The sequence below is a fragment of the Scaptodrosophila lebanonensis genome, unplaced genomic scaffold (assembly GCF_003285725.1).
Source record: "Scaptodrosophila lebanonensis strain 11010-0011.00,11010-0021.00 unplaced genomic scaffold, SlebRS2 tig00000001-arrow-pilon, whole genome shotgun sequence".
In the NCBI taxonomy this organism is placed as follows: Eukaryota; Metazoa; Arthropoda; class Insecta; order Diptera; family Drosophilidae; genus Scaptodrosophila; species Scaptodrosophila lebanonensis.
In genome coordinates, this window is record NW_022060529.1 from 22949910 (window position 1) to 22961853 (window position 11944).

General features: G+C 38.0%; 1 protein-coding gene across 5 annotated transcripts; it reads right to left on the reverse strand.

Moving 5' to 3' along the window:
- Positions 1 to 180: 180 nt before the first annotated feature.
- On the reverse strand, positions 181 to 11650 carry LOC115620704 (cytochrome b reductase 1). Of its 5 annotated transcripts, none has more exons than XM_030514097.1 (6): positions 11545 to 11650; positions 10641 to 10819; positions 1589 to 1812; positions 1309 to 1531; positions 1066 to 1230; positions 181 to 987 (listed from the first exon to the last, which is right to left on the reverse strand). In XM_030514097.1, exons 2-6 carry the CDS (start codon positions 10688 to 10690, stop codon positions 846 to 848), a joined length of 804 nt encoding a protein of 267 aa, XP_030369957.1. In that variant the 5' UTR covers positions 10691 to 10819; positions 11545 to 11650; the 3' UTR covers positions 181 to 845. The 5 variants fall into 5 exon arrangements, with proteins under 5 accessions (XP_030369957.1, XP_030369941.1, XP_030369949.1 ...); XM_030514081.1 differs by having other exon boundaries at positions 11484 to 11634; XM_030514089.1 differs by having other exon boundaries at positions 11527 to 11616.
- Positions 11651 to 11944: the final 294 nt, after the last annotated feature.

Sequence of the window (11944 nt, forward strand, 5' to 3'; positions counted from 1 at the left end):
ATACTAGATGCTTAAGCTTACAGTTCTTCAACATTAAACAACAACTTTTTAATAAATAAAAAAATCATTTATTGCGTAATTGTAAGTTGGCTTACAATTTCTTACATTGCTTAGCGATTCATGAAATACATATACTAGGTAGTACAAATACAGAAAACATCAAATGCGACAATATCTAAATACGTGTACTCTATGAAGTATGTATATTTATGTATATAGAATGGTACCAGGTGTATATATAGATTTATATAAAAATCCTTCTACTACAATATCAAAAAAAGTGGCCGTGTATTCAGCTGAACATTTAAATTTTGATTCTCTCATAATTGGTCGGGCTGGGCGGTCCTGTGGTTCATAATAAGTCCACTTTTAAAGATTCTTTATATTGCAGAACTAATGGTCGTATTGGTGGTCTACAGCACTGTAAGTCTGTGTTTTGAGATTCCTTTAGCTACAATCTACTTAGAAATTTAAATTGGCGTCTTGTTGATAAAGCTGATTTGGATTTGCCATGAAATCTGATTTAGCTAAAAAGGTTTATAAAGGTTTTTTGATTTGGCATATTAAAGTTCATAATGCTAGCACGGGGAAAAGTATGTAATTATGTATGTATACAATATTAAGAGTGGAAAATGCATGGGAGGCATTGCTTTATCTAGTTTTTTCATTATATGTTATCCTCATTGGTTTCATGTATTGCTTAGTGCAAGTCTGTTGTGTAGCGAACAATACGCTAACCATATAGATTTGGGTTAGGTTTGTGGTAGTAGTAGTAGTAGTAGTAGGAGATGGGAACGCATTCGCATCACTGGCTGTGGACGTGGCTGGGGGCGAACTGATGACCCTTAAATGCGCTCGGTAACGTAGACTTTAGCCGAGGCGGGAGCATTCGACCTTCGCACGGCAAAGGTCACAATTATGCCAATCAGCACCAAGGTAATGCCAATGGCGCTCGTTATGTAGTGCTCGATGAGCCTATTTTCGGAGCTGAAAATATAGGTACGGACAGAGATAAATTCATTAAAAAGTTAATTTAAGTTAATGTTAATCTCGATAAACATTTACCTTAACGTCTCGTCTTTGGCAGTCTCGCGCTCCTTCTCGATCAGTCCGGTCACAGCTGTGGCAACAGCCAGCCAGAAATTGGCCAATCCTAGACTGGCGTGAACGGGCACCATGGCAGCTCGGCAGCTATAGGTCTTGTTCTCACAGCAGAGCATCACAAGAAAACTGAAGCAATGGTCGATTGCCACACATCAAATTAATTAGTGCACTGAGTTAAGAAATCAAAGTCGCGTCTATAACTACCTGAAGAAGCCGATTACAAATTGTAACACAAACATGCCCATTGTCACGAAGCCCAGCCAAGAGTGTAGGCTGTAGAAACTCGGCTTTTGCAATGCATTGTGCGAGTCGAAGACGGAGAGGAATCCGAGGGCCACGCAGGGTATGGCAACGGCGTGAAAGAACATGTGGATCAGCTTCACATAGATGTGCTTCATGCAGCGACAGAGGCGGTAGATCAAGATGGCTGCATATTAATGGGACCATTAGCTAAAATGCATTTTTCATGAAGTCAAACACTTACAAAATCCCGAGAGTGTTATGAAACCTGCCACCATTAAAATGGGATGCAAGTTGAATTGGTGTGCGGGACTCTCGGACCAGGCGAATCCGCCACGATAGAACATCACCCAGAAAAGCGTGAGGATCAACACCCCCACCAGCAGTATGGTGGACAGTATAACGATGAGTAAATACTCGCACCAGGAGCAACAGTTCCAGGCATTGTCCGGGTCCTCCTCATAGCGCCTGGAAATACAGAAACAAAAACTTATTAATATAGGTCTCGTTATTCGCAAAGTTACGTGCGCCGCCTTTCTTGACGTGGTCTTCGAAATAAAACTCTATTCAGCTCATCAATAAATCCTTCATCAATAGCTTTCATTTTAGTACCATCTTCAGTTGATTTAACCCACCTAGGTTTGGGATATATGATGATTAAGGTCATTTAATACTACTACTGTCTTACTTAATAAAGATCTTTTAGCACGGTGCTAATTCAATCATATAAGAACAACAACATTTTATTGCATAATTGGAACTTAAGTCACGCACATGACTACGAATACGCACAGAGACACATTTTGAAATCTGTAGATTCCTACACTTTTGTAAGTATATGTGTATGTAAGTAATTATGGAAATTTCACTCTAATCTCTTCAACCGTCGGGCAAACAAACAACCCACTAATTGCAAGTTGAATGTGCTGCAAATCATCTTAATTGATTTAAAAAGCGAGCACATACTTGTAGACAACTTGGAAACTCAAGTGGAATCGGCCACGAGGTCACGAAAGTTCGTAATTATCTAATTTGAAAAGCCAATCGCAACGGATCCAGATTCTTCGCGTAGGATGATCTGCCTACTATAGACAGGACTTGTCAACTATAAACTGTTTGAAGAAGCACCGCACTAGATCGTTGATTCTTTCCAGTTTCTTACTTGTCTTCTTTTTTCCCAACGTTCTTCAGAGAAGCTGCCAAGTTCCCCATCAGCCTCTGTTCCTACCATATGAAATAAACAATTTAGAGTCTTCTCTGTAGAAAATTCTGTGTTTGTACTTTTTTTTTTTTCTTTTGACAACAAATGGTGAGCATTTAATTCTAAAGATTCATCTGTTTATGTGTAACAAAATTGTTTTTATCTGTACCGTCGCTATATACCCTTTGCTATGGCATATAAAATATTATTCTTCAATGAACTACAAGTACTATTACCCTTCTATCTAATCGAAATAATCTCTTTATTTCAATAACTATTCTACACATATGTATAGAGTATTTCAAAGTCAGTATATAAATACATATGAAGTATGTATTTAAAAACCGTTATTATATTTTAATATCTAACTACAATACTCCACCAGCTTGTTTTTTTTATTCCAATGGTTTTTTCATCTAGTTTAAAACCAGAAAGCTTTAAAAGTTGTAGAATTTCGAATAATGTACGTTATTTTTCTGTGTAATGATTAAAAATGCATTAATAATTTTTCATTTTCAAAGCTTGGAGGCGAGTGTGAGTATTTTTAAAACAATATTTGGTATCTAATAAGTCTAATAAGTCTTTTGGGGATAACTAGAGCTATTTGTTTTTTAAGAAATTGTTTTGCAAGTGGGCTTACTTTGCATATGTACTGAAAATCGGCTGGCTTTCATTCGAAGGATGTCATAAAATACACCACCGACTCAAGAAGGTCACAAAAAACACATTCATATTGCTGGATGAATCTTGAAACATTGTAATGATCTTTCGACCTGGACTTTCAATTCTGCAACCGTATGATCATGTCCTTAATCTTCACATACATAAAAGCTCATAAACATAAATCAAAAAAAATCATACTGTTTTCTTCAGAGTGCTTTACTTTTCTTATCGTGAGCAGAATAGAAATAGTTGTGTGTGTTTGAAAGATCAAATATTATAATATTGAAAAAGTCGATGCTTAAACTTTGTTTTGGAAAATGTAATTTGTGAATGTTTGCGTACGTCTTTCAAAATGTTTTTAGAAATGAGCAAACCCCAAAGTTTTTTTTGCTTTTGCTTTTGATAAAGAAATAATTTTACATATACTCGTACTTATGGTGGTGTATGTGTTAGTGTTATGGTTATAGTCTTAGTCTCGTATTTTATATTGATTTGATTTTGATTCCTCTAAATTGTAAAGGTATAGTATGTAGCGCGAATTCTACAAAGAAATTCTGGCCCGTAATTGTCGCTTAGCTAAGGAGAATCGCACATTTTTTGGCTTCAATTCTTAAATCCAAAAAGCTGAACTCAATTTCAGCTATTTTGTTTCAATTTACAAATTCATAAATATTTACGTATGTATGTATAGTATGTCTGTGGAAGTATGTGCTATGTATTATCGCTTTTGAGCTTCAATGTAGGTCCTCAGTATCAGTTTTCACACATCATATTCTCAAGTGACAACAAGTTGGATTGTCGGCAATTGCTGCTCGTTGTGGCAATGATGACGATAATGACTATGATCTCAGCCCCAAAAAACAAATCCATCATTAAAACGCACAACACTAGCTGTAGCAGCAGCAGCAGCAGCTCCCACTGGCCTTTTGTGGCAACCAGATGAGTCGCAGCCACAGTGCCCCAGGGGGACAATGGGCTTTCAATTCATGCACAAGCAGCTGTCAGGCATTGCCTGCAGAGGGAGGAGTGGAGACGGAGTCGGAGTCGGAGCCGGAGACCCACTAATTAAGCGCATAGCTGACTGCCAACGAGCCGTTTAATCATTTCCAAGTGCAACTCTTTTGCAGAGCCGTTGCGGTTGCACTTGAAACGACAGCAATCTTCGAGTGAATGCAATTCGAAACGAAAGTAAACAAATTTATTAAAATAAATAGCAATGCACAGCACGAGAAGACAAGTAAGACGAAGACACAAAAGGAAAGCGCTGCCGATTATGCTGATGGCAAAGCAAAACAATTATTTCATTACTCTTGCAATTGCATTAACGGGCTCCACACACCCACCACTTGCACTTTCCCAACAACAGCAATGAGTGAAAGGGGGTGTAGGGGCATCACGAATGGGGGGGGGGGGGGGGTTGGCTGGTATAGCAAGTTGCAACATTGGTCGCACTTACATCATTTTGTGATAATGAGCGCTTCAATTTACATGCCAGACAGAGGCGCGACTGAAGCTGATGCTGATGATGATGCTGATGCAGATGCAGGCTGACAATTTCATTAGGCGATTGCAACGAGTGCGGTTAATGGGTGAAATGATGGCGGCGGTGGAGAGGGGGAAAGGGGGAGGCTGGGGAGGGTGACTAGCAATAGCCAAGCTCGATGTCAATGAACGGCCGTTGTACGATGTGCCGCTCGTCCGGGCAGCATGCAGGCACTTGGCTGCTGGCTGCTGGCTGGGCACAATGCTCGGTGTTTTCAGTGAACGGGTGGGGGGGTGGAGGGGAGAAGGGTACGGGTGCAAGCATTTTGCTTTCAACACATTTCTCGAACTGCCGCGGGCTCGCTTAAAAATAAAGGAGGCGAGCATAACCGTTTGCTTTAACACATATTTCACTCACTGCTTGTGGTCGCCACCGGCGCACAGTGGGCCAAGTTGGAACAAGGCGCGAAACAAATTATTTAGAGTTTTTCAAAGAGTCTCTTTAAAAAAAAATAATAGGATTTCTTTTTTTATATAATTATTTGGTGGCTACTGTGTACTGCTCAATCAAAGGCAATCAAAGTACAGTAAGGAAACTGATCAAAATCTGCGCATTTTAATAAATGTAAATTATTACGTACGATTATTTAATAAATAGCGCCTAAATCAATTAGAATTTTCAATCCTGCACGCACGTAGCCTATATTTAAAAATACAACTCTACTTTGGTGGAAAACACTCATATAGTCATTCTAATAAAATAGTCTTTCTTAACTACTCACAGGATACTCTCTCATCTTACCCACTCTCTCTCTCTCCCTCTCTCTCTCTCTCTGTCTCTCTCTCTCTCTCTCTCTCTCTCTCTACTGCTTAAAAGCGACTTCAGATGTGAGTAGGAAGCTATTAAATGTGGTCCTCCTCGAGATTGGGGATATTCCTTTATTTTCTTTTCTTAACGTAATTTTCAATTTAAAAGCATGTACTTAGGTTTCTTTTATTGCTTTTTGGCTATAAAGGGATAGGAAAAATAGGATGAAATTCCGCCCAACGGGCCGGTTAAGTTACTAAATATTATTGTTAGTTTGTTATATGTATTATTTCTTTTTTTAATTAACTTTTAAATATTTTTTGTTGTTGTTAAGGTTTTTTTTATATATCTATTGACACCTCTGCCCACTCTTGGCTGTGAGACGGGGCACAACTAGCCGAAAGGCAAATAACATTCCCCCACTAGGTCGAAGGCGTTTATTAGATATTATTGTAATTTGATTAGATTTCTCCTAGTTAGGCTTTCCTAGCTTATAACATGCTTCTTATAGTTTTTTGTCCTATGTCGACAGTCAAAGTTTATTGATATAAATATAAATAAATAACATAAAATTATGTATTTTCTCTCTCTCTCTCTCTCTCTCTTCTTTATCTCTTAGCCTCAACGATAAAATTAAAACACATGTTTCTTCCTACGTACGTAATAATTAAATAAATAACCAGACTGTTACGGACACAGAGCTGCGTTGCTATCGAAATTGCCTCCTTGGGTTTTTGACAGATGTTTTCTTAAAAGTCGCCCACTGTGCGTCGCCGCAGCCGCGGCGCAACGACCACAAATTGTTTAAACACAAACAACAGACGCACACACATGCGGCTGCAGTTGCTTGCAGTTGCACAAGTACGAGTGCGAGTGCCAGTGCGAGTATCTGTGTTTCTATCTGTATCTCTGCATTTGTATCTCTTTCACTTTTAACTGCTGTGTGTGAGAAAATTTCGCTAAAAGCTTTTCGCTTTTTTTTCTTCTTTCTTTTTGCCTTTTGCCTTACACAAATGTGGAAAAATGCACGGTATTTGAGGGAAAAAAGTTATAGTCAAACCAGTTTTGGAAGTTCAAGTGCACACCGTACCTGACTGAGCCTGATTTACCGCTATTTCTGTCTAATGGGTCAACGGCAACGGCAACTGCAACAACATCGGTCCGGCTATTGACTCTGCGCCCACAACAACAGGGAGACAGTCTGGCGGATACATAGTCGAGGATCGAAGAAAGCGCGTTAGCTGACAGTTCTATGGACCCATCAGGCGACATTGTAGGAGAAGCTGCATCAGCATCAGCATCAGCATAAATGCGCATCAGCATTATGAGCCGGGCGAAAGCGAACATACGAGTAAGCCACAAAGTTCATATGAAATCAATGTGATTTGACTTCGCGTTAACCCCATGTCTGTCTGGCCAGCCAGCATCGTCTTCAATTTCTTTGCTGTGCCGGGCCTAAGGCCCACTTGACTTGGGCCTTTTCGCTTGGGAGCTCACTTGAACGTATTCGTATGTTTGACTTGGGAACAAGTTTGTTGCTTTTGGTGAAATGCACGTTCGTCATTTTTTCATACTTAGTTTAGCTTGAGCGGCTTTTGCTTGATTATGGCCAAAGTAATTTCATGGATATTAAGATGGCCAGCATTGAAGAGAGCAACAAGACTTCGACTGGGAAATACCTTGGACTTTAATTGAGCGAATCATTCAGCTAACCTTGCAATTGAATCGAAAAGTTCATTCTTACAGGTGCAATTGTTGAATGAAATACTGGCATTTAATTGATTGAATCAAGCATATATAAATTGCTTTAATGCTTTATAATTTTCCTGTTTCTGTTGATTTTTTATTGGCCAAGCCTAAATATTGTCTTTCAGAGTAAATAAGTAATAATTTAAAATTCATTTTCTAAATAAATAATTGACGCTTTGAAAACATATTTAAAAAAGAAATGCACTTCGCTAGGGGTGATAAAAAATCTATTTCTTGAGGAGATAAGTTTGTTCGAACAGATAAGGGTAGTGGTAATAAGGATGGATGGCTATGAACATAAAATATTTATTTTAGAAGCCCTTTGACGGTATATTTAACAAGAAAAGCTCATTTTTTAGGAGATAAGTTCTTTCAAAGTAAATAAGTAATAATTTAAAAAGTATTCCTAAAACATCATTTTCGAAATAAATAATTGTCACTTTGAAACTATCTTTAAACAAGAAATGCTCTTAGTTAGGAGGGATAAGAAACCTTACCCATTAGGAGATACGTTTTGTTCGAACAGATAAGCGAATGGTAATGAGGAAGCCCTTTGAAGCTACATTTAAAGAAGAAAAAAAGTCTTAGTTAGCGTGTCAAAGAAATCTCACTATTAAGGAGATAAGGAGATAGCTTTGAACTTAATACATCTATTTATTTAAGCAGCCCTTTGAAACTACTTATAAGAAAAGAAAATGCAAGAGCAGCTCTTAATAAGGGAGTCGAAGAACCCCAACACTTTAGGAAATAAGTTTGTTCAGACAGATAAGCGGATGGTAATGAGGATGAGTGGCAACGGCTATAGCTTTGAATAATATTCGTTTTAGTAGCCCTTTGTTTTTCTTGCGAATTGTCAATAAAATGTGCTCCAAGAGGCTAAAACACGCGTCACAGCAAATCACTTCAATGCCATCTCATTTCAGCTCATTTACTTGTAGATACACTTTTGAGTTAGGTGTACAAGTATTTTTTCTGGCACCAACGATTTCACAAATCACGGCATTTAAAAAAAGTAAATCTGTGTGTACGTGTGCTATCTTAATTATACTAAGTATTAATTCGTGTGAGCAGTCAACATGATATGATTGTGCAAGTAGGTGGATACTGATGTCTGACAGTGGGATCATGTGATTGCCACTTGTGGATTTATCTGAAAATCCGACAGGCCGAACTGGCAGCAGCGCGAGCTGCAAACGCAGATATGCGTTGACCATATCTCAACATAAAAACGGGCTAATTATGGCTAAAACAAATGCTGTTGCTGTTGCTGCTGGTGGTGAAGCTGTTGGAGATGCGGTCGTGGGGACGGGTCTGCCCAAAAGTGGAGCGAGGTAACCCGTTTTGCTAAACGAGGCATTGAGGTGTGCGCATTGCACTTGACTGGAAGACTGGAATAATGAGGCTAGCCCAGCGCTTAAAGATGCAACAATTGTCTGGATGGGCTAATGGAGTGATCTACACTCAGAAGTTTATTTATTTTATTCAAAAACAACACCTTATGACAAGTTATAAATACTTGAACGAAAACAAATTAACAAAAAGTCGCTAAATGTTTGTTTAATTTGAACAGAAACGTAGAGTCTTTATTTGATTCAAGCAATAAACACACTCAGAAAAAATGTGTATTCTTAAATAAGAGCTGGGTATGTGCGAAAATAATTGTTTCGAATTCTAAAACCAACCTATTTTCTATTTATTTATTTATTTATATTGAAGTCAACAAACATTGAGTGTCGACAATGGAGAATAAAATACATATAACAATTTTATAAGCTAGGAAAGCCTAAGTAGGAGAAATCTAAACAAATTACAATAATATCTAATAAATAATAACTTTTTTCAAACATCTTTATTTTTGCATCTGCTACTACTTATATAGATATTTAATGACGATTTGAAATTTATTTACATAAAGTAGATTCCAGAAAACGAAAGAACGAAAAAGGCTTCAAAATATTAAATACAGAAAAGGTCTAGAATTTATTATTATTTTTCGCAATTACAGATTCTTGATTCGATCAATTGCTACTTGTTTAGAAAGGGGATTAATACTTCTTTGCTTGATCTTTATTCTGAAAAATGTCTGGGGAAGTCCAAGTTAAAATTGTTCTTCTATGCATGCAATGTAGGAAGTGCAGGCCAATTGAAATTAGCCAACGAGTAGGATGTAACAAATTATACACTTACACATACTTACACACTTATTTACATATACTTAGCATGTAGATAAGTAAATAAGTAGTATGTTAGAGGGCAGCATTGTTGATTTTTGAGCGCTTAATTAAAACTAACTACCAGTTAATTGAAACAGTTGTTGTGGCTGGCACGCATCGGTTTGTTGTGCCTCTTCAAGTATCCTGCGGGTTAATTATAATGCTGATGATGAAGATGAAGTGTGCGTTAAGCAAAACATGTGAGTATGTAGATACATAGAGTACCAGCACAATGGCTGGCAATTGTTTGCGGAGGCCACAGACGGCCGTAGTGGCGGAGTATTTCTGAGTTCAATTGAAATATTAACTGGGGCGGCAAGCCCCTCCTCCCTGGTCGCCCTGGTACAGACGGCGCTATGGAAATGGCATGCGCACCACTTTGGAATATCGCATGTGTTTATATGTACACACGAGTATGTAATTGTATCTTCAAGATACAATCGAATTTCGCGGTACTACAACTCGACACGAAACAAATGCGATATTCTGCTCTGCATCATGTTTTGCGGCTACCACTCATATGAGTGCTGCAATCTATTCATTGAATTATTATATTTATAAATACAAACGTACACGCAGACGGAGCAATTTTATCAACATTATGTTCTCTTGAATTTAGATTGACTTGCAAATACGCGAGTGTCCAGGCCCGGATACATACAGAATGTATCCATAAGTATGTGCATACTATATACACAGTTCAGACTTCCTTTCAGTGACAAGCAATTTATCAATTTACAGCTAATAGGCAAATACTATAATTTCTACCCAAGTAAAAGCGGAAAGAAAACTACAAGTATAAAGAATTTCTTATACTCCAGTTTACTTGAATCAAATATTTATTGATCTCTACCTAAAATCAACCTTAAGGGTGGGGCGACCAATTTTCATTAAAAAGGACTTTTGGGTTTGTATAAAATAATAATAAAAGTAATTATCTCTATTGGGTATAAACTTTAATCTTCAACTCATAATCAGGCTGCGTTTGGGAGTATACCATTAATTAGAGCCGGGAAGAAGTGCTTTCAAATATCGCCATTACCGGGCTTTCTTGATTTAGGAACAAAATATTGCTTTTTTTAATTTGTATTTTTTGCGAACAAACACTTGAACATATAAGTAGTATGTATATATACATATACATATAAGTATTTGGATCTTTTATGCTGCTTCGACTTACGCTGTTGTTGTTCCACCACGCGGCATTTTGCCCAAATGACGATCTCGCATTTAAGCAAATAAAAATATAATTTATTTCCGATGCGTCACTAGGCTATATACAATAAAATACAAGCTCTACGGAATTTCCCGCGAAAATAGTTGCAATTGGTTTTCGTTTTCGTGATGTAGTACGCGTATCTAGAAAATATATGTAGAAGAGAATATCTCATTTAAATGGGGGACGAGAACAGACAGAAATCAGTCGCTCGAAACATTCGGCATTTGCAACTACGTATGTTCAAGTATGTATATAGACTGGCAATTAATACGATCGAATTCGATTATCGTTTAGATAGATTTATGTATCGTATCCCCCCGAGTAGCCACAATTTACGGATACATGTGTAGTTTGCAGGTCGATGCTAATCAATGCGTTAATTTGTCAAACACAATACGTTCTGTTCTGGCGGCGACCATGAGAGCGACAACAGACACAGATACAGATACAGATACAGAGACAAAGGCAATTGACAACAGTTGCAAATACGTAATCAATTCATTATCAAATGTGTCTTTGGGCGACGAGCGGTTCACACGCGGCAGAGGAGGCACATCAAAGGGAAATTTTTTAAATTATTCGATCTCCTCGTACACAAAACAAATAAATATATGCGTAAAAAATTCTTTAACGGCAAGCGCGAAATTTCGATTTCTCAATTTGAGACAAAAGAGCTTGTAACGAGCATCGTTTATATGTGTATCTTGCATCTATATCTGCATGTTGGTAAAAGTGGCACAATCAGATAAACACGAAAACAAGGCACTCTTCAAAAGTAAACTCAATATTCAGGTTGTTGTTTACACTCGATCTTTTGTTGTGTTTCTACTCGAAACCGTAAACACACTTGTTTTCGAAAACGCACGAGTTTCAAATCGATCAATCGCCGCACCAGATGAGCCACAGACCAACAGCTCCCGGCTATATAAAAGAGACTCGATATCGGTGCGAACAGCACGGCGCGACCAACACAAAGTAACTAAAAGTAACTGAACGCATTCTGAGCCGCAAAGCAGAGCTTTCTGCGACGATCGCATGCGTCGGCTGTGGCCAGTGCTGCCAACCTGGCCTACTATGGTAGCTTAGCACAGACACGAACCAGCAGGAAACTTTTTGTTAACATAAGAGGCGACACGAATACAAAATATTCCACACAGGTTGTTCAGCTGATCTTTCTTCTCAAAATAAAGTACTTCATAAATGGACGAAGATTAGTGTAGTTTCAAATTGTTGTTATTGCGTCCGTGAGATATAGTATTAGTACT

What these genes read in the sequence shown, in the direction of transcription:
- LOC115620704 (XM_030514097.1), bottom strand. Translation starts at nt 10,690, where the DNA reads ATGCGAGATCGTCATTTGGGCAAAATGCCGCGTGGTGGAACAACAACA. An exon ending in CATAACACTCTCGGGATTTT is followed by an intron (nt 1,532 to 1,588) that starts GTAAGTGTTTGA and finishes ATTAATATGCAG; the next exon opens with CCATCTTGATCTACCGCCTC. An exon ending in GCCAAAGACGAGACGTTAAG is followed by an intron (nt 988 to 1,065) that starts GTAAATGTTTAT and finishes CTATATTTTCAG; the next exon opens with CTCCGAAAATAGGCTCATCG.